The sequence below is a fragment of the Gymnoscopelus microlampas genome (genome assembly GCF_963454915.1).
Source record: "Gymnoscopelus microlampas genome assembly, chromosome: 17".
Lineage (NCBI taxonomy): Eukaryota > Metazoa > Chordata > Actinopteri > Myctophiformes > Myctophidae > Gymnoscopelus > Gymnoscopelus microlampas.
The window spans coordinates 40007327-40028666 of record NC_139954.1 but is presented as its reverse complement, the minus strand read 5'-3'; the positions used below and the strand labels follow the sequence as shown (position 1 = coordinate 40028666).

At 59.8% G+C, this 21340-nt stretch overlaps 1 protein-coding gene across 1 annotated transcript in view; it reads right to left on the bottom strand.

Annotated features, from left to right (window-relative positions):
• Positions 1-18167, bottom strand: part of LOC311065281 (uncharacterized protein) — a 136540-nt gene extending 118373 nt beyond the window's left edge. The window contains exons 1-2 of the mRNA XM_084085536.1: positions 17835-18167; positions 17511-17600 (exon numbers count right to left, since the gene is read on the bottom strand). Of these exons, the coding sequence (XP_083941662.1) occupies positions 17511-17600; positions 17835-17952 (208 nt within the window). The 5' untranslated portion in view covers positions 17953-18167. The remainder of the gene's footprint in view (positions 1-17510; positions 17601-17834) is intronic.
• Between the last annotated feature and the right edge of the window lie 3173 nt (positions 18168-21340).

Genomic DNA, 21340 nt, shown 5'->3' with positions numbered 1-21340 from the left:
AGAGCAGTCTCAGAGCGGAGCGTCTCAGAGCAGAGCGGAGCGTCTCAGAGCGGAGCAGTCTCAGAGCGGAGCGTCTCAGAGCAGAGCGTCTCAGAGCAGAGCAGTCTCAGAGCGGAGCGTCTCAGAGCAGAGCAGTCTCAGAGCAGAGCGGAGCGTCTCAGAGCGGAGCAGTCTCAGAGCAGAGCGGAGCGTCTCAGAGCGGAGCAGTCTCAGAGCAGAGCGGAGCGTCTCAGAGCGGAGCAGTCTCAGAGCAGAGCGTCTCAGAGCGGAGCAGTCTCAGAGCAGAGCGGAGCGTCTCAGAGCGGAGCAGAGCGTCTCAGAGCAGAGCGGAGCATCTCAGAGCGGAGCGGAGCAGAGCGTCTCAGAGCGGAGCGGAGGAGAGCGTCTCAGAGCAGAGCGTCTCAGAGCGGAGCAGAGCGTCTCAGAGCAGCGGAGCGTCTCAGAGCGGAGCAGAGCGGAGCATCTCAGAGCGGAGCGGAGCAGAGCGTCTCAGAGCAGAGCGGAGCGTCTCAGAGCGGAGCAGAGCGTCTCAGAGCGGAGCATCTCAGAGCGGAGCGGAGCAGAGCGTCTCAGAGCGGAGCGGAGCAGAGCGTCTCAGAGCGGAGCGGAGCGTCTCAGAGCGGAGCGTCTCAGAGCGGAGCGGAGCATCTCAGAGCGGAGCGGAGCAGAGCGTCTCAGAGCAGAGCGGAGCATCTCAGAGCGGAGCGGAGCAGAGCGTCTCAGAGCAGAGCGGAGCGTCTCAGAGCGGAGCGGAGCAGAGCGTCTCAGAGCAGAGCGGAGCATCTCAGAGCGGAGCGGAGCAGAGCATCTCAGAGCGGAGCGGAGCGGAGCGGAGCAGAGCGTCTCAGAGCGGAGCATCTCAGAGCGGAGCGGACTAGAGCGTCTCAGAGTGGAGCGGAGCAGAGCGGAGCGTCTCAGAGCGGAGCATCTCAGAGCGGAGCGGAGCAGAGCATCTCAGAGCGGAGCGGAGCAGAGCGTCTCAGAGCAGAGCGTCTCAGAGCGGAGCGTCTCAGAGCGGAGCGTCTCAGAGCGGAGCAGAGCGTCTCAGAGCGGAGCGGAGCAGAGCGTCTCAGAGCAGAGCGGAGCATCTCAAAGCGGAGCGGAGCAGAGCGGAGCGGAGCAGAGCGTCTCAGAGCAGAGCTTCTCAGAGCGGAGCGGAGCAGAGCGTCTCAGAGCAGAGCGGAGCATCTCAGAGCGGAGCGGAGCAGAGCGTCTCAGAGCAGAGCGGAGCGTCTCAGAGCGGAGCGGAGCAGAGCGTCTCAGAGCAGAGCGGAGCATCTCAGAGCGGAGCGGAGCAGAGCGTCTCAGAGCGGAGCGGAGCAGAGCGTCTCAGAGCAGAGCGTCTCAGAGCGGAGCGGAGCATCTCAGAGCGGAGCAGAGCGGAGCATCTCAGAGCGGAGCAGAGCAGAGCGTCTCAGAGCAGAGCGGAGCATCTCAGAGCGGAGCGGAGCATCTCAGAGCGGAGCAGAGCGGAGCATCTCAGAGCGGAGCGGAGCAGAGCGTCTCAGAGCAGAGCGGAGCATCTCAGAGCGGAGCGGAGCAGAGCGTCTCAGAGCAGAGCGGAGCGTCTCAGAGCGGAGCGGAGCAGAGCGTCTCAGAGCAGAGCGGAGCATCTCAGAGCGGAGCGGAGCAGAGCGTCTCAGAGCGGAGCGTCTCAGAGCAGAGCGTCTCAGAGCGGAGCGGAGCAGAGCGTCTCAGAGCGGAGCATCTCAGAGCGGAGCGGAGCAGAGCGTCTCAGAGCGGAGCGGAGCAGAGCGGAGCATCTCAGAGCGGAGCGGAGCAGAGCGTCTCAGAGCAGAGCGTCTCAGAGCGGAGCGTCTCAGAGCGGAGCGGAGCAGAGCGTCTCAGAGCGGAGCGTCTCAGAGCGGAGCAGAGCGTCTCAGAGCGGAGCGGAGCAGAGCGTCTCAGAGCAGAGCGGAGCATCTCAGAGCGGAGCGGAGCAGAGCGTCTCAGAGCGGAGCGGAGCAGAGCGTCTCAGAGCAGAGCTTCTCAGAGTGGAGCAGAGCGGAGCGTCTCAGAGCGGAGCGGAGCAGAGCGTCTCAGAGCAGAGCGGAGCATCTCAGAGCGGAGCGGAGCAGAGCGTCTCAGAGCGGAGCGGAGCAGAGCGTCTCAGAGCAGAGCGTCTCAGAGCGGAGCGGAGCATCTCAGAGCGGAGCAGAGCGGAGCATCTCAGAGCGGAGCAGAGCAGAGCGTCTCAGAGCAGAGCGGAGCATCTCAGAGCGGAGCGGAGCATCTCAGAGCGGAGCAGAGCGGAGCATCTCAGAGCGGAGCGGAGCAGAGCGTCTCAGAGCAGAGCGGAGCATCTCAGAGCGGAGCGGAGCAGAGCGTCTCAGAGCAGAGCGGAGCGTCTCAGAGCGGAGCGGAGCAGAGCGTCTCAGAGCAGAGCGGAGCATCTCAGAGCGGAGCGGAGCAGAGCGTCTCAGAGCGGAGCGTCTCAGAGCAGAGCGTCTCAGAGCGGAGCGGAGCAGAGCGTCTCAGAGCGGAGCATCTCAGAGCGGAGCGGAGCAGAGCGTCTCAGAGCGGAGCGGAGCAGAGCGGAGCATCTCAGAGCGGAGCGGAGCAGAGCGTCTCAGAGCAGAGCGTCTCAGAGCGGAGCGTCTCAGAGCGGAGCGGAGCAGAGCGTCTCAGAGCGGAGCGTCTCAGAGCGGAGCAGAGCGTCTCAGAGCGGAGCGGAGCAGAGCGTCTCAGAGCAGAGCGGAGCATCTCAGAGCGGAGCGGAGCAGAGCGTCTCAGAGCGGAGCGGAGCAGAGCGTCTCAGAGCAGAGCTTCTCAGAGTGGAGCAGAGCGTCTCAGAGCAGAGCGGAGCATCTCAGAGCGGAGCGGAGCAGAGCGTCTCAGAGCAGAGCGGAGCGTCTCAGAGCGGAGCGGAGCAGAGCGTCTCAGAGCAGAGCGGAGCATCTCAGAGCGGAGCGGAGCAGAGCGTCTCAGAAAGGAGCGGAGCAGAGCGTCTCAGAGCAGAGCGGAGCATCTCAGAGCGGAGCGGAGCAGAGCGTCTCAGAGCGGAGCGTCTCAGTGCAGAGCGTCTCAGAGCGGAGCGTCTCAGAGCGGAGCGGAGCAGAGCGTCTCAGAGCGGAGCGGAGCAGAGCGTCTCAGAGCAGAGCGGAGCATCTCAGAGCGGAGCGGAGCAGAGCGGAGCGGAGCAGAGCGTCTCAGAGCGGAGCGGAGCAGAGCGTCTCAGAGCAGAGCTTCTCAGAGCGGAGCGGAGCAGAGCGTCTCAGAGCAGAGCGGAGCATCTCAGAGCGGAGCGTCTCAGAGCGGAGCGGAGCAGAGCGTCTCAGAGCGGAGCGGAGCAGAGCGTCTCAGAGCGGAGCGGAGCAGAGCGTCTCAGAGCGGAGCATCTCAGAGCGGAGCGGAGCGTCTCAGAGCGGAGCGTCTCAGAGCGGAGCGGAGCAGAGCGTCTCAGAGCAGAGCGTCTAGGAGCGGAGCGGAGCAGAGCGTCTCAGAGCAGAGCGGAGCATCTCAGAGCGGAGCGGAATATCTCAGAGCGGAGCATCTCAGAGCGGAGCGGAGCAGAGCGTCTCAGAGCAGAGCGGAGCATCTCAGAGTGGAGCGGAGCAGAGCGTCTCAGAGCAGAGCGGAGCGTCTCAGAGCGGAGCGGAGCAGAGCGTCTCAGAGCAGAGCGGAGCATCTCAGAGCGGAGCGGAGCAGAGCGTCTCAGAGCGGAGCGGAGCAGAGCGTCTCAGAGCGGAGCGGAGCGGAGCAGAGCGTCTCAGAGCGGAGCGGAGCGTCTCAGAGCGGAGCGGAGCGTCTCAGAGCGGAGCGTCTCAGAGCGGAGCGGAGCAGAGCGTCTCAGAGCGGAGCGGAGCAGAGCGTCTCAGAGCGGAGCGGAGCAGAGCGTCTCAGAGCAGAGCGGAGCATCTCAGAGCGTCTCAGATCAGAGCGTCTCAGAGCGGAGCGGAGCAGGGCGTCTCAGAGCAGAGCGGAGCATCTCAGAGCGGAGCGGAGCATCTCAGAGCGGAGCAGAGCGGAGCATCTCAGAGCGGAGCCGAGCAGAGCGTCTCAGAGCAGAGCGGAGCATCTCAGAGCGGAGCAGAGCGTCTCAGAGCAGAGCGGAGCGTCTCAGAGCGGAGCGGAGCAGAGCGTCTCAAAGCAGAGCGGACCATCTCAGAGCGGAGCGGAGCAGAGCGTCTCAGAGCGGAGCGTCTCAGAGCGGAGCGTCTCAGAGCGGAGCGGAGCAGAGCGTCTCAGAGCAGAGCGGAGCATCTCAGAGCGGAGCGGAGCAGAGCGTCTCAGAGCGGAGCGTCTCAGAGAAGAGCGTCTCAGAGCGGAGCGGAGCAGAGCGTCTCAGAGCGGAGCGGAGCAGAGCGGAGCATCTCAGAGCGGAGCGGAGCAGAGCGTCTCAGAGCAGAGCGTCTCAGAGCGGAGCGTCTCAGAGCGGAGCGTCTCAGAGCAGAGCGTCCCAGAGCAGAGCGTCTCAGAGCAGAGCGGAGCAGAGCGTCTCAGAGCGGAGCATCTCAGAGCGGAGCGGAGCAGAGCGTCTCAGAACGGAGCAGAGCGGAGCGTCTCAGAGCAGAGCGGAGCGGAGCGTCTCAGAGCGGAGCAGAGCGTCTCAGAGCGGAGCGTCTCAGAGCGGAGCGGAGCAGAGCGTCTCAGAGCAGAGCGGAGCATCTCAGAGCGGAGCGGAGCAGAGCGTCTCAGAGCGGAGCGGAGCAGAGCGTCTCAGAGCAGAGCGTCTCAGAGCAGAGCGTCTCAGAGCGGAGCGGAGCATCTCAGAGCGGAGCGGAACGTCTCAGAGCGGAGCAGAGCGGAGCATCTCAGAGCGTAGCGGAGCAGAGCGTCTCAGAGCAGAGCAGAGCATCTCAGAGCGGAGCGGAGCAGAGCGTCTCAGAGCGGAGCGGAGCAGAGCGTCTCAGAGCGGAGCGGAGCAGAGCGGAGCGGAGCAGAGCGTCTCAGAGCAGAGCGGAGCATCTCAGAGCGTCTCAGATCTGAGCGTCTCAGAGCGGAGCGGAGCAGGGCGTCTCAGAGCAGAGCGGAGCATCTCAGAGCGGAGCGGAGCATCTCAGAGCGGAGCAGAGCGGAGCATCTCAGAGCGGAGCCGAGCAGAGCGTCTCAGAGCAGAGCGGAGCATCTCAGAGCGGAGCGGAGCAGAGCGTCTCAGAGCAGAGAGGAGCGTCTCAGAGCGGAGCGGAGCAGAGCGTCTCAAAGCAGAGCGGAGCATCTCAGAGCGGAGCGGAGCAGAGCGTCTCAGAGCGGAGCGTCTCAGAGCGGAGCGGAGCAGAGCGTCTCAGAGCAGAGCGGAGCATCTCAGAGCGGAGCGGAGCAGAGCGTCTCAGAGCGGAGCGTCTCAGAGAAGAGCGTCTCAGAGCGGAGCGGAGCAGAGCGTCTCAGAGCGGAGCGGAGCAGAGCGGAGCATCTCAGAGCGGAGCGGAGCAGAGCGTCTCAGAGCAGAGCGTCTCAGAGCGGAGCGTCTCAGAGCGGAGCGGAGCAGAGCGTCTCAGAGCGGAGCGGAGCAGAGCGTCTCAGAGCGGAGCGTCTCAGAGCGGAGCGGAGCAGAGCGTCTCAGAGCAGAGCGGAGCATCTCAGAGCGGAGCGGAGCAGAGCGTCTCAGAGCGGAGCGGAGCAGAGCGTCTCAGAGCAGAGCGTCTCAGAGCAGAGCGTCTCAGAGCGGAGCGGAGCAGAGCGTCTCAGAGCAGAGCGGAGCATCTCAGAGCGGAGCGGAACGTCTCAGAGCGGAGCAGAGCGGAGCATCTCAGAGCGTAGCGGAGCAGAGCGTCTCAGAGCAGAGCGGAGCTTCTCAGAGCGGAGCGGAGCAGAGCGTCTCAGAGCGGAGCGGAGCAGAGCGTCTCAGAGCAGAGCGTCTCAGAGCGGAGCGGAGCAGAGCGTCTCAGAGCAGAGCGTCTCAGAGCGGAGCGGAGCAGAGCGTCTCAGAGCGGAGCATCTCAGAGCGGAGCGGAGCAGAGCGTCTCAGAGCGTCTCAGAGCGGAGCGTCTCAGAGCGGAGCATCTCAGAGCGGAGCGTCTCAGAGCGGAGCGTCTCAGAGCGGAGCGTCTCAGAGCGTCTCAGAGCAGAACGGAGCATCTCAGAGCGGAGCGGAGCGTCTCAGAGCGGAGCGGAGCGTCTCAGAGCGGAGCATCTCAGAGCGGAGCAGAGCGTCTCAGAGCAGAGCGGAGCATCTCAGAGCGGAGCGGAGCAGAGCGTCTCAGAGCGGAGCAGAGCGTCTCAGAGCGGAGCGGAGCGGAGCAGAGCGTCTCAGAGCAGAGCGGAGCGGAGCGTCTCAGAGCGGAGCGTCTCAGAGCGGAGCGGAGCAGAGCGTCTCAGAGCGGAGCGTCTCAGAGCGGAGCAGAGCGTCTCAGAGCAGAGCGGAGCATCTCAGAGCGGAGCGGAGCAGAGCGTCTCAGAGCGGAGCGGAGCAGAGCGTCTCAGAGCAGAGCGTCTCAGAGCGGAGCGTCTCAGAGCAGAGCGGAGCATCTCAGAGCGGAGCGGAGCGTCTCAGAGCAGAGCGGAGCATCTCAGAGCGGAGCGGAGCGTCTCAGAGCAGAGCAGTCTCAGAGCAGAGCGTCTCAGAGCAGGGCAGTCTCAGAGCAGAGCAGTCTCAGAGCAGAGCGTCTCAGAGCAGAGCGGAGCGTCTCAGAGCGGAGCGTCTCAGAGCGGAGCAGTCTCAGAGCAGAACGTCTCAGAGCAGAGCGTCTCAGAGCAGAGCAGTCTCAGAGCGGAGCGTCTCAGAGCGGAGCAGTCTCAGAGCAGAGCGTCTCAGAGCAGAGCAGTCTCAGAGCGGAGCGTCTCAGAGCGGAGCAGTCTCAGAGCAGAGCGTCTCAGAGCAGAGCAGTCTCAGAGCGGAGCGTCTCAGAGCGGAGCAGTCTCAGAGCAGAGCGGAGCGTCTCAGAGCGGAGCAGTCTCAGAGCGGAGCGTCTCAGAGCAGAGCGTCTCAGAGCAGAGCAGTCTCAGAGCGGAGCGTCTCAGAGCAGAGCGTCTCAGAGCAGAGCAGTCTCAGAGCGGAGCGTCTCAGAGCAGAGCGTCTCAGAGCAGAGCGGAGCGTCTCAGAGCGGAGCAGTCTCAGAGCAGAGCGGAGCGTCTCAGAGCGGAGCGGAGCAGAGCGTCTCAGAGCAGAGCGGAGCATCTCAGAGCGGAGCGGAGCAGAGCGTCTCAGAGCGGAGTGGAGCAGAGCGTCTCAGAGCGGAGCGTCTCAGAGCGGAGCATCTCAGAGCGGAGCGGAGCAGAGCGTCTCAGAGCAGAGCGTCTCAGAGCGGAGCGTCTCAGAGCGGAGCGGAGCGGAGCGGAGCGGAGCGGAGCGGAGCAGAGCGTCTCAGAGCGGAGCGGAGCAGAGCGGAGCGGAGCAGAGCGTCTCAGAGCAGAGCGGAGCGTCTCAGAGCGGAGCGGAGCAGAGCGTCTCAGAGCAAAGCAGAGCATCTCAGAGCGGAGCGGAGCAGAGCGTCTCAGAGCGGAGCGGAGCAGAGCGTCTCAGAGCGGAGCGTCTCAGAGCAGAGCGTCTCAGAGCAGAGCGTCTCAGAGCGGAGCGTCTCAGAGCGGAGCGGAGCAGAGCGGAGCGTCTCAGAGCAGAGCGTCTCAGAGCGGAGCGGAGCAGAGCGTCTCAGAGCGGAGCATCTCAGAGCGTCTCAGAGCAGAGCGGAGCATCTCAGAGCGGAGCGGAGCAGAGCGTCTCAGAGCGGAGCGGACTAGAGCGTCTCAGAGCGGAGCGGAGCGTCTCAGAGCGGAGCGTCTCAGAGCGGAGCGGAGCAGAGCGGAGCGGAGCAGAGCGTCTCAGAGCAGAGCGGAGCGTCTCAGAGCGGAGCGGAGCAGAGCGTCTCAGAGCAGAGCGGAGCATCTCAGAGCGGAGCGGAGCAGAGCGTCTCAGAGCGGAGCGGAGGAGAGCGTCTCAGAGCAGAGCGTCTCAGAGCGGAGCAGAGCGTCTCAGAGCAGCGGAGCGTCTCAGAGCGGAGCAGAGCGGAGCATCTCAGAGCGGAGCGGAGCAGAGCGTCTCAGAGCAGAGCGGAGCGTCTCAGAGCGGAGCAGAGCGTCTCAGAGCGGAGCATCTCAGAGCGGAGCGGAGCAGAGCGTCTCAGAGCGGAGCGGAGCAGAGCGTCTCAGAGCGGAGCGGAGCGTCTCAGAGCGGAGCGTCTCAGAGCGGAGCGGAGCATCTCAGAGCGGAGCGGAGCAGAGCGTCTCAGAGCAGAGCGGAGCATCTCAGAGCGGAGCGGAGCAGAGCGTCTCAGAGCAGAGCGGAGCGTCTCAGAGCGGAGCGTCTCAGAGCGGAGCGAAGCAGAGCGTCTCAGAGCAGAGCGGAGCATCTCAGAGCGGAGCGGAGCGGAGCAGAGCGTCTCAGAGCGGAGCATCTCAGAGCGGAGCGGAGCAGAGCGTCTCAGAGTGGAGCGGAGCAGAGCGGAGCATCTCAGAGCGGAGCGGAGCAGAGCGTCTCAGAGCAGAGCGTCTCAGAGCGGAGCGTCTCAGAGCGGAGCGGAGCAGAGCGTCTCAGAGCGGAGCGTCTCAGAGCGGAGCAGAGCGTCTCAGAGCGGAGCGGAGCAGAGCGTCTCAGAGCAGAGCGGAGCATCTCAGAGCGGAGCGGAGCAGAGCGTCTCAGAGCGGAGCGGAGCAGAGCGTCTCAGAGCAGAGCTTCTCAGAGCGGAGCGGAGCAGAGCGTCTCAGAGCAGAGCGTCTCAGAGCGGAGCGTCTCAGAGCGGAGCGGAGCAGAGCGTCTCAGAGCGGAGCGTCTCAGAGCGGAGCAGAGCGTCTCAGAGCGGAGCGGAGCAGAGCGTCTCAGAGCAGAGCGGAGCATCTCAGAGCGGAGCGGAGCAGAGCGTCTCAGAGCGGAGCGGAGCAGAGCGTCTCAGAGCAGAGCTTCTCAGAGCGGAGCGGAGCAGAGCGTCTCAGAGCAGAGCGGAGCATCTCAGAGCGGAGCGGAGCAGAGCGTCTCAGAGCAGAGCGGAGCGTCTCAGAGCGGAGCGGAGCAGAGCGTCTCAGAGCAGAGCGGAGCGTCTCAGAGCGGAGCAGAGCGTCTCAGAGCGGAGCATCTCAGAGCGGAGCGGAGCAGAGCGTCTCAGAGCGGAGCGGAGCAGAGCGTCTCAGAGCGGAGCGGAGCGTCTCAGAGCGGAGCGTCTCAGAGCGGAGCGGAGCATCTCAGAGCGGAGCGGAGCAGAGCGTCTCAGAGCAGAGCGGAGCATCTCAGAGCGGAGCGGAGCAGAGCGTCTCAGAGCAGAGCGGAGCGTCTCAGAGCGGAGCGGAGCAGAGCGTCTCAGAGCAGAGCGGAGCATCTCAGAGCGGAGCGGAGCGGAGCAGAGCGTCTCAGAGCGGAGCATCTCAGAGCGGAGCGGAGCAGAGCGTCTCAGAGTGGAGCGGAGCAGAGCGGAGCATCTCAGAGCGGAGCGGAGCAGAGCGTCTCAGAGCAGAGCGTCTCAGAGCGGAGCGTCTCAGAGCGGAGCGGAGCAGAGCGTCTCAGAGCGGAGCGTCTCAGAGCGGAGCAGAGCGTCTCAGAGCGGAGCGGAGCAGAGCGTCTCAGAGCAGAGCGGAGCATCTCAGAGCGGAGCGGAGCAGAGCGTCTCAGAGCGGAGCGGAGCAGAGCGTCTCAGAGCAGAGCTTCTCAGAGCGGAGCGGAGCAGAGCGTCTCAGAGCAGAGCGGAGCATCTCAGAGCGGAGCGGAGCAGAGCGTCTCAGAGCAGAGCGGAGCGTCTCAGAGCGGAGCGGAGCAGAGCGTCTCAGAGCAGAGCGGAGCATCTCAGAGCGGAGCGGAGCAGAGCGTCTCAGAGCGGAGCGGAGCAGAGCGTCTCAGAGCGGAGCGGAGCATCTCAGAGCGGAGCAGAGCGGAGCATCTCAGAGCGGAGCGGAGCATCTCAGAGCGGAGCAGAGCGGAGCAGAGCGGAGCATCTCAGAGCGGAGCGGAGCAGAGCGTCTCAGAGCAGAGCGGAGCATCTCAGAGCGGAGCAGAGCGTCTCAGAGCAGAGCGGAGCGTCTCAGAGCGGAGCGGAGCAGAGCGTCTCAGAGCAGAGCGGAGCATCTCAGAGCGGAGCGGAGCAGAGCGTCTCAGAGCGGAGCGTCTCAGAGCAGAGCGTCTCAGAGCGGAGCGGAGCAGAGCGTCTCAGAGCGGAGCATCTCAGAGCGGAGCGGAGCAGAGCGTCTCAGAGCGGAGCGGAGCAGAGCGGAGCATCTCAGAGCGGAGCGGAGCAGAGCGTCTCAGAGCAGAGCGTCTCAGAGCGGAGCGTCTCAGAGCGGAGCGGAGCAGAGCGTCTCAGAGCGGAGCGTCTCAGAGCGGAGCAGAGCGTCTCAGAGCGGAGCGGAGCAGAGCGTCTCAGAGCAGAGCGGAGCATCTCAGAGCGGAGCGGAGCATAGCGTCTCAGAGCGGAGCGGAGCAGAGCGTCTCAGAGCAGAGCTTCTCAGAGCAGAGCGTCTCAGAGCGGAGCGTCTCAGAGCGGAGCGGAGCAGAGCGTCTCAGAGCGGAGCGTCTCAGAGCGGAGCAGAGCGTCTCAGAGCGGAGCGGAGCAGAGCGTCTCAGAGCAGAGCGGAGCATCTCAGAGCGGAGCGGAGCAGAGCGTCTCAGAGCGGAGCGGAGCAGAGCGTCTCAGAGCAGAGCTTCTCAGAGCGGAGCGGAGCAGAGCGTCTCAGAGCAGAGCGGAGCATCTCAGAGCGGAGCGGAGCAGAGCGTCTCAGAGCAGAGCGGAGCGTCTCAGAGCGGAGCGGAGCAGAGCGTCTCAGAGCAGAGCGGAGCATCTCAGAGCGGAGCGGAGCAGAGCGTCTCAGAGCGGAGCGGAGCAGAGCGTCTCAGAGCAGAGCGTCTCAGAGCGGAGCGGAGCATCTCAGAGCGGAGCAGAGCGGAGCATCTCAGAGCGGAGCGGAGCATCTCAGAGCGGAGCAGAGCGGAGCATCTCAGAGCGGAGCGGAGCAGAGCGTCTCAGAGCAGAGCGGAGCATCTCAGAGCGGAGCAGAGCGTCTCAGAGCAGAGCGGAGCGTCTCAGAGCGGAGCGGAGCAGAGCGTCTCAGAGCAGAGCGGAGCATCTCAGAGCGGAGCGGAGCAGAGCGTCTCAGAGCGGAGCGTCTCAGAGCAGAGCGTCTCAGAGCGGAGCGGAGCAGAGCGTCTCAGAGCAGAGCGGAGCATCTCAGAGCGGAGCGGAGCAGAGCGTCTCAGAGCGGAGCGTCTCAGAGCAGAGCGTCTCAGAGCGGAGCGGAGCAGAGCGTCTCAGAGCGGAGCATCTCAGAGCGGAGCGGAGCAGAGCGTCTCAGAGCGGAGCGGAGCAGAGCGGAGCATCTCAGAGCGGAGCGGAGCAGAGCGTCTCAGAGCAGAGCGTCTCAGAGCGGAGCGTCTCAGAGCGGAGCGGAGCAGAGCGTCTCAGAGCGGAGCGTCTCAGAGCGGAGCAGAGCGTCTCAGAGCGGAGCGGAGCAGAGCGTCTCAGAGCAGAGCGGAGCATCTCAGAGCGGAGCGGAGCATAGCGTCTCAGAGCGGAGCGGAGCAGAGCGTCTCAGAGCAGAGCTTCTCAGAGCAGAGCGTCTCAGAGCGGAGCGTCTCAGAGCGGAGCGGAGCAGAGCGTCTCAGAGCGGAGCGTCTCAGAGCGGAGCAGAGCGTCTCAGAGCGGAGCGGAGCAGAGCGTCTCAGAGCAGAGCGGAGCATCTCAGAGCGGAGCGGAGCAGAGCGTCTCAGAGCGGAGCGGAGCAGAGCGTCTCAGAGCAGAGCTTCTCAGAGCGGAGCGGAGCAGAGCGTCTCAGAGCAGAGCGGAGCATCTCAGAGCGGAGCGGAGCAGAGCGTCTCAGAGCAGAGCGGAGCGTCTCAGAGCGGAGCGGAGCAGAGCGTCTCAGAGCAGAGCGGAGCATCTCAGAGCGGAGCGGAGCAGAGCGTCTCAGAGCGGAGCGGAGCAGAGCGTCTCAGAGCAGAGCGTCTCAGAGCGGAGCGGAGCATCTCAGAGCGGAGCAGAGCGGAGCATCTCAGAGCGGAGCGGAGCATCTCAGAGCGGAGCAGAGCGGAGCATCTCAGAGCAGAGCGGAGCAGAGCGTCTCAGAGCAGAGCGGAGCATCTCAGAGCGGAGCAGAGCGTCTCAGAGCAGAGCGGAGCGTCTCAGAGCGGAGCGGAGCAGAGCGTCTCAGAGCAGAGCGGAGCATCTCAGAGCGGAGCGGAGCAGAGCGTCTCAGAGCGGAGCGTCTCAGAGCAGAGCGTCTCAGAGCGGAGCGGAGCAGAGCGTCTCAGAGCGGAGCATCTCAGAGCGGAGCGGAGCAGAGCGTCTCAGAGCGGAGCGGAGCAGAGCGGAGCATCTCAGAGCGGAGCGGAGCAGAGCGTCTCAGAGCAGAGCGTCTCAGAGCGGAGCGTCTCAGAGCGGAGCGGAGCAGAGCGTCTCAGAGCGGAGCGTCTCAGAGCGGAGCAGAGCGTCTCAGAGCGGAGCGGAGCAGAGCGTCTCAGAGCAGAGCGGAGCATCTCAGAGCGGAGCGGAGCAGAGCGTCTCAGAGCGGAGCGGAGCAGAGCGTCTCAGAGCAGAGCTTCTCAGAGCGGAGCAGAGCGTCTCAGAGCAGAGCGGAGCATCTCAGAGCGGAGCGGAGCAGAGCGTCTCAGAGCAGAGCGGAGCGTCTCAGAGCGGAGCGGAGCAGAGCGTCTCAGAGCAGAGCGGAGCATCTCAGAGCGGAGCGGAGCAGAGCGTCTCAGAGCGGAGCGGAGCAGAGCGTCTCAGAGCAGAGCGGAGCATCTCAGAGCGGAGCGGAGCAGAGCGTCTCAGAGCGGAGCGTCTCAGAGCAGAGCGTCTCAGAGCGGAGCGGAGCAGAGCGTCTCAGAGCGGAGCATCTCAGAGCGGAGCGGAGCAGAGCGTCTCAGAGCGGAACGGAGCAGAGCGGAGCATCTCAGAGCGGAGCGGAGCAGAGCGTCTCAGAGCAGAGCGTCTCAGAGCGGAGCGTCTCAGAGCGGAGCAGAGCGTCTCGGAGCGGAGCGGAGCAGAGCAGAGCGTCTCAGAGCGGAGCGGAGCAGAGCGTCTCAGAGCAGAGCGGAGCATCTCAGAGCGGAGCGGAGCAGAGCGGAGCGGAGCAGAGCGTCTCAGAGCGGAGCGGAGCAGAGCGTCTCAGAGCAGAGCTTCTCAGAGCGGAGCGGAGCAGAGCGTCTCAGAGCAGAGCGGAGCATCTCAGAGCGGAGCATCTCAGAGCGGAGCGTCTCAGAGCGGAGCGGAGCAGAGCGTCTCAGAGCGGAGCGGAGCAGAGCGTCTCAGAGCGGAGCATCTCAGAGCGGAGCGGAGCGTCTCAGAGCGGAGCGTCTCAGAGCGGAGCGGAGCAGAGCGTCTCAGAGCAGAGCGGAGCATCTCAGAGCGGAGCGGAGCGGAGCGGAGCGGAGCGGAGCGTCTCAGAGCGGAGCGGAGCAGAGCGTCTCAGAGCGGAGCGGAGCAGAGCGGAGCAGAGCGGAGCGGAGCAGAGCGGAGCAGAGCGGAGCAGAGCGTCTCAGAGCGGAGCGGAGCGTCTCAGAGCGGAGCGGAGCGTCTCAGAGCGGAGCGGAGCGTCTCAGAGCGGAGCGTCTCAGAGCGGAGCGGAGCAGAGCGGAGCATCTCAGAGCGGAGCGGAGCAGAGCGTCTCAGAGCAGAGCGTCTCAGAGCGGAGCGTCTCAGAGCGGAGCGGAGCAGAGCGTCTCAGAGCGGAGCGGAGCAGAGCGTCTCAGAGCGGAGCGTCTCAGAGCGGAGCGTCTCAGAGCAGAGCGTCTCAGAGCAGAGCGTCTCAGAGCAGAGCGGAGCAGAGCGTCTCAGAGCGGAGCATCTCAGAGCGGAGCGGAGCAGAGCGTCTCAGACCGGAGCAGAGCGGAGCATCTCAGAGCGGAGCGGAGCGGAGCGTCTCAGAGCAGAGCGGAGCGGAGCGTCTCAGAGCGGAGCAGAGCGTCTCAGAGCGGAGCGTCTCAGAGCGGAGCGGAGCAGAGCGTCTCAGAGCAGAGCGGAGCATCTCAGAGCGGAGCGGAGCAGAGCGGAGCAGAGCGGAGCGGAGCATCTCAGAGCGGAGCGGAACGTCTCAGAGCGGAGCAGAGCGGAGCATCTCAGAGCGTAGCGGAGCAGAGCGTCTCAGAGCAGAGCGTCTCAGAGCGGAGCGGAGCATCTCAGAGCGTCTCAGAGCAGAGCGTCTCAGAGCAGAGCGTCTCAGAGCGGAGCGGAGCATCTCAGAGCGGAGCGGAACGTCTCAGAGCGGAGCAGAGCGGAGCATCTCAGAGCGTAGCGGAGCAGAGCGTCTCAGAGCAGAGCGGAGCATCTCAGAGCGGAGCGGAGCAGAGCGTCTCAGAGCGGAGCGGAGCAGAGCGTCTCAGAGCGGAGCGGAGCAGAGCGTCTCAGAGCAGAGCGGAGCATCTCAGAGCGTCTCAGATCAGAGCGTCTCAGAGCGGAGCGGAGCAGGGCGTCTCAGAGCAGAGCGGAGCATCTCAGAGCGGAGCAGAGCGGAGCATCTCAGAGCGTAGCGGAGCAGAGCGTCTCAGAGCAGAGCGGAGCATCTCAGAGCGGAGCGGAGCAGAGCGTCTCAGAGCGGAGCGGAGCAGAGCGTCTCAGAGCAGAGCGGAGCGTCTCAGAGCGGAGCGGAGCAGAGCGTCTCAGAGCAGAGCGTCTCAGAGCGGAGCGGAGCAGAGCGTCTCAGAGCGGAGCATCTCAGAGCGGAGCGGAGCAGAGCGTCTCAGAGCGTCTCAGAGCGGAGCGTCTCAGAGCGGAGCATCTCAGAGCGGAGCGGAGCGTCTCAGAGCGGAGCGTCTCAGAGCGGAGGGTCTCAGAGCGTCTCAGAGCAGAACGGAGCATCTCAGAGCGGAGCGGAGCGGAGCGTCTCAGAGCGGAGCAGAGCGGAGCATCTCAGAGCGGAGCAGAGCGTCTCAGAGCAGAGCGGAGCATCTCAGAGCGGAGCGGAGCAGAGCGTCTCAGAGCGGAGCAGAGCGTCTCAGAGCGGAGCAGAGCGTCTCAGAGCGGAGCGGAGCGGAGCAGAGCGTCTCAGAGCAGAGCGGAGCGGAGCGTCTCAGAGCGGAGCGTCTCAGAGCGGAGCGGAGCAGAGCGTCTCAGAGCGGAGCGTCTCAGAGCGGAGCAGAGCGTCTCAGAGCAGAGCGGAGCATCTCAGAGCGGAGCGGAGCAGAGCGTCTCAGAGCGGAGCGGAGCAGAGCGTCTCAGAGCAGAGCGTCTCAGAGCGGAGCGTCTCAGAGCAGAGCGGAGCATCTCAGAGCGGAGCGGAGCGTCTCAGAGCAGAGCGGAGCATCTCAGAGCGGAGCGGAGCGTCTCAGAGCAGAGCAGTCTCAGAGCAGAGCGTCTCAGAGCAGGGCAGTCTCAGAGCAGAGCAGTCTCAGAGCAGAGCGTCTCAGAGCAGAGCGGAGCGTCTCAGAGCGGAGCGTCTCAGAGCGGAGCGTCTCAGAGCGGAGCAGTCTCAGAGCAGAACGTCTCAGAGCAGAGCGTCTCAGAGCAGAGCAGTCTCAGAGCGGAGCGTCTCAGAGCGGAGCAGTCTCAGAGCAGAGCGTCTCAGAGCAGAGCAGTCTCAGAGCGGAGCGTCTCAGAGCGGAGCAGTCTCAGAGCAGAGCGTCTCAGAGCAGAGCAGTCTCAGAGCAGAGCTTCTCAGAGCGGAGCGTCTCAGAGCAGAGCGTCTCAGAGCAGAGCAGTCTCAGAGCGGAGCGTCTCAGAGCGGAGCAGTCTCAGAGCAGAGCGGAGCGTCTCAGAGCGGAGCAGTCTCAGAGCGGAGCGTCTCAGAGCAGAGCGTCTCAGAGCAGAGCAGTCTCAGAGCGGAGCGTCTCAGAGCAGAGCGTCTCAGAGCAGAGCAGTCTCAGAGCGGAGCGTCTCAGAGCAGAGCGTCTCAGAGCAGAGCGGAGCGTCTCAGAGCGGAGCAGTCTCAGAGCAGAGCGGAGCGTCTCAGAGCGGAGCGTCTCAGAGCGGAGCGTCTCAGAGCGGAGCAGTCTCAGAGCAGAGCGGAGCGTCTCAGAGCGGAGCGTCTCAGAGCGGAGCAGTCTCAGAGCAGAGCGTCTCAGAGCAGAGCAGTCTCAGAGCAGAGCGGAGCGTCTCAGAGCGGAGCAGTCTCAGAGCAGAGCGGAGCGTCTCAGAGCGGAGCAGTCTCAGAGCGGAGCGTCTCAGAGCAGAGCGTCTCAGAGCAGAGCGTCTCAGATTAGAGCAGTCTCAGAGCGGAGCGTCTCAGAGCAGAGCGGAGCGTCTCAGAGCGGAGCAGTCTCAGAGCGGAGCGTCTCAGAGCAGAGCGTCTCAGAGCAGAGCAGTCTCAGAGCGGAGCGTCTCAGAGCAGAGCAGTCTCAGAGCAGAGCGGAGCGTCTCAGAGCGGAGCAGTCTCAGAGCAGAGCGGAGCGTCTCAGAGCGGAGCAGTCTCAGAGCAGAGCGGAGCGTCTCAGAGCGGAGCAGTCTCAGAGCAGAGCGTCTCAGAGCAGAGCAGTCTCAGAGCAGAGCGGAGCGTCTCAGAGCGGAGCAGTCTCAGAGCGGAGCGTCTCAGAGCAGAGCGTCTCAGAGCGGATTAGTCTCAGAGCGGATTAGACTCAGAGCAGAGCAGTCTCAGAGCAGAGCGTCTCAGAGCAGAGCAGTCTCAGAGCAGAGCGGAGCGTCTCAGAGCGGAGCAGTCTCAGAGCAGAGCGGAGCGTCTCAGAACGGAGCGTCTCAATTGCTACTTTAAAACATATTGGTAATCATCACAGGTGTACAAGAGACCATGGGGCACATTAATATATAGTTGTTCGGTGATAACTATGTTTTTAGATTTTTTTATGATTTTCCAAAAAATTACATTAAACTGTATGGGATTCTGTAATATTACAATATTTTATTATTAATAATTTGTGCAGTAAAACATTTCGGTAATAATCACAGACGAGAACATTAGACACAAACAATATTTTTAGTTTGTTTTATTACATTTTTACATGTATATATTGAAGTAGTCTGGGAGGGTTAGCGTCGGAGCTTGGACAGCAGGGGCGCGGCCACTGCGTTGTGATTCAAATCAACAGCCAATGAAGAAAAGGGGGCGGGATCCACATGCAGTGGGTGATGCATCTAAATAGGATCGACGGGAAGCAATTTCCCCTTGAGAAATTTCGGCCGCCATTGTTGTGTACTGCTGTTTGCCTCTCGTCGGACTTTTTAGACGAGTTGCACAGCTCTCAGACCGGTAAGAGGCGTGTCCGCTCAGATTCAGAGCGTGACGTACATCCCGCCCACAAATACCAGGGCTGTGGCCCAGAAGTTCCTCGCCAGAGCTGGCGAAAACTTCTGGGAACTCAGATTAATATTGAAGTAACTGGGATTTACGATTTCATTGGACGCACCATCAGTTCGCCTAACCGTAAAAAGCCACGTAGCTGCGCAATCATTTTTGAAGCACGGCTAGTGCGACTGACTCTCTCTCTGAAGAGCGGCCAGCGTGACCGCAGTACAGTTTCGCAGTCAGACGCTGCGTTCATGATTTGAGGCATATAACAACTCAGTATAACAGGCCGATCTGAAAAATGTGAGGCAGAGGTTCTGCTCTGGCATCCAGTGAGTGTGTGTGCACAGTTTCATGTCGATCAGGCCGGAGTTTAGCTGTTCACAGACGGACAGACGGACGGACAGACAGACAGGGTGCAAAACATTTAGTCTCGGCCATGCATTTGGCCTGGCGGAGACAAAAAATTGTTATGAAAGTTGACTTACAGAGATAGAGTGGTGCTGCAATGCTGATGAGAGCTAGAACACCACAAAGTAATCCAACACCGACTACAACCCGCCTGTACCGTCTTCTGACTGGAGGACACACACACACACACACACACACACACACAAGGAGGTTGTGAACCTCACAACAGTACCTACAGTATTACAAACGTGTGTGTGTGTGTGTGTGTGTGTGTGTGTGTGTGTGTGTGTGTGTGTGTGTGTGTGTGTGTGTGTGTGTGTGTGTGTGTGTGTGTGTGTGTGTGTGTGTGTGTGTGTGTGTGTGTGTGTGTGTGTGTGTGTGTGTGTGTGTGGTTGCACTACCAGACTGCAGTATCTTCTTTAGATCTTTCTCCTTCTTTGTCTTGATCTGAAGATCTTCATAGATTACTTCATCTATCTTTTGGAGATTAAGCTGGTCATAATGCCCTTCGACAGCCATTTATCCTTGAATTCTTCTTGCTGTAGTCGTGGTCTCATCCTCGTAGTTTATACCATCTTCATCTAGGAGGTCAATGTTTTGTTATTGCTGGTATTTGATATGATCCTACAATGTTTTATTCACATAAAAATAAAAATGGTGCTATATGTATAGCAACATCTAAAATGTGACACAGATGCTGTTCTGGATTGAACGGTATGAAGATGTATAGGTTACAACAGGTCTAAACGGGCTAAGACATAATCTTCACTGCCCTAAACATATGGCAGTACTGTCACATTTATATGACTTATGACAGCTCAGTCTGTGCACCAATAGAAACAAACCACTTCTCTCTCACTCGCACACGCACGCGCACACACAGACACACACACACACACACACACACACACACACACACACACACACACACACACACACACACACACACACACACACATGCTACTACAACAATACGTATATTGGTATACGTGCAGGGGGCTGAGGGGGGTTTCCAGGTTGTTGGGTCCACAGTGGTGGTGGTTGCAAGACCTCCAGGAGGTGCATGGTTGTGTTTCACAGCAGTTTGGTGTTTTTTTTTAGAGCAGTACTATTCCCAGCTGTCCCCAGTCATTATGGTCCAGACAGTTCCCCTCTCCACAGTTCAAAAAGCTCCAGAAAAATACACAGAGTCTGACCGTCAGGTGTATGCTGAAAATGATGCTTTTCTGTCAGATAGCAGCAGTGAACACAACCTAAAGGCTTGGAGGTTGGAATGTGTTGGTAGGATTTGAAATGTGTTGGCAGAAACCTTCACATTTGAGCATGTCATTATAAGTGAAACATGTCTCTTTAAGATTCCATGTTATACTTTCTGTTTGAAAATGGAATTGAACAACAGGTTAGGCTGTAAATGATGTTGGTGTATGGTGTTTTAAAATATTGCATGTGCCCTGAGCACCTGCCCCTGTAATGGTCTCTGCAGCCCTGACAACACCAGCTCTTCTCTGCTAGTCTCTGTGGTTTTACACCTTTTATTTGGAGAGGAAATTGTTCTAGTTTCACATGCGTGAAACTAGAACAATCTGTACTGACAGACAGATGCTAGAAGTGACCAGACCACAGTTTTCCTGTAGCTTCATGATCTCTATAAAGTCACACAATGCACACAAAATCTGTGTGCAAAAGTGGCATGCTGTAGAACCACCATGAGGCTGATTTGAAGAATGTGGGCTGGAGGTTCCCCTTGACCTACTTGGAGTGTGCGTGCAAAGTTTCATGTCGATTGGTACACATTAACTGTATTGTAGGCCTACGCTCATGCTTCACAATATTACTGAGGACTACAATTTGAGCTGTTTACAATGTCCTGAAAAGTGCCTTTTATTTCACATCTAAGTTTACAATAGATTCATTAGTCATCAAGAAAGAAGGATAAAAGAAAGGTCAACAGTAGGTTACTGTGTAGGTGTTTTTCTCAGCTTTTCTAAGTAATGTGAACAGTTTCTGGAAACTAAGCTGACCACAATGTCAGGGTACATAGAGTCACATGGGTCCCTTCGCTTTGTTTCTTCTACTGTAAGTACACCAAGGTGTTAAAACCACACTGCTCAAGTAAAGCACAAGCCTTTCACACATCCATCCTGTTTGGAGCAGATAGATAACTTTCCAACTGTATGTGTGCTAACATTACTGGCATGTATTTAGACTAACCATTTATTTCTTCCACAGTGTTGCACCACATATTACCAATGCCTTTTTCTGTTTTCCATCCAATAAATTCTCTGTTTGATGTTATGGTCTGTACTGGTGAAACAACTTTAAACACATTTTAAAGTACTGTACAAATAAATGTATCATTATTCCTTGTATATACTTGGTCAATAAAATATATTCAAATTTTAATTGGGCAGATGAGTGGACACAGTAGAATGAATGACAATGAAACTATTCCCAATCACACACTACAACTACACAAGAGTGCACATATGCCTTCCATACTTGAAGGACATCCACACGTACAAAAAAAAGAAACACAGACAAGTACAAGACAGGTACAGACAGGGACAGACCAAAACGAGACAAACACAGGACAAGCACAGGACAAGTACAGGACATGTACAGTACATGTATCTATGCATTTGATGTATTACCTTGTGTTACCTTGCTTACTGTAAGTCACTCTAGATTAAGAGCATCTGCTAAATGCCTAAATTGTAAGAAATATATTAGAGCCCTGGGTTTGCATATCAGCAGGCTCAAAGGGTTCTGAGACTGAGGCAGTTGACAAAAGGCAGTCAGTCTCATTGTCTCCATCTCTCATGTGATTCACAGCAAAAATGCTGCCAAACGTGAACTGTTATTTGTATGTTGGGAATTGCAACATAAATAGAGTGAGGAATCCTTGTCTTTCAACATGCTTAACCGGGTTAACTGCACCAATAGAGGAACAACAATTCAAAAGGCTTTACACACGCAGACACACACACACACACACACACACACACACACACACACACACACACACACACACACACACACACACACAGTCACACACACACACACACACACACACACACACACACACACACACACACACACACACACACACACACACACACACACACACACACACACACACACACAAACACACACACACGCAGGCACACGCGCAGGCACATGCACGCACGCACGCACGCACACGCACACACACACATACATTCGCATCAGCATCTACTAATTGGCTATACATGTTGGCTACCACTAACCAAATATTTGTAACTTTGTTCATGTTCTTCTTCCACAATGTTTTCGATGCTCTATAGCACTGCAATGACCTGTTCCTTCATGGTTCTCAAACTTTTTCCTTGTCAAGGACCAAATTAATATGTATTTGGCCGCAGACCCCCATCTGAAAAGATTTAGTGCCAGCGACCGGCATACAATTTCTTATGACATATTTAAAAAACAAAAATCAAGATATTTTGAATACAGCGGATCTACAAGCTCACTAATTTGTAGATTGGCTATTTTCAAATAACCAATTCATAGGGTTAAAGTGGTTACACTGATTTTGATTAACACATTTCGCTGGGGTCTCCCTGGAACCCCCTCAAGGACCCCTGGGGGTCCCCAGACCCCACTTTGAGAAACACTGCGCTAGCTAGGCAACCACGGTGTCTTCCTCTGTACAGAGCCACTCAATGGCGGATGAGAGCAGTGGCGCTGTCTAGCTGTTCTCATTGGCTATGTGGCGTGTACCTGAAATTTACCTTATACCTATCAAGTCCATATATGGAGCACTGGCTCTCAAAGTAGGGTCCGGGTCTTGAGGGAATTTGGAGTCCCCAGAATTTTTTAAAACAATTTAAAGACTTAAACCCTATTTTATCTTTTGGCTATTCGAACA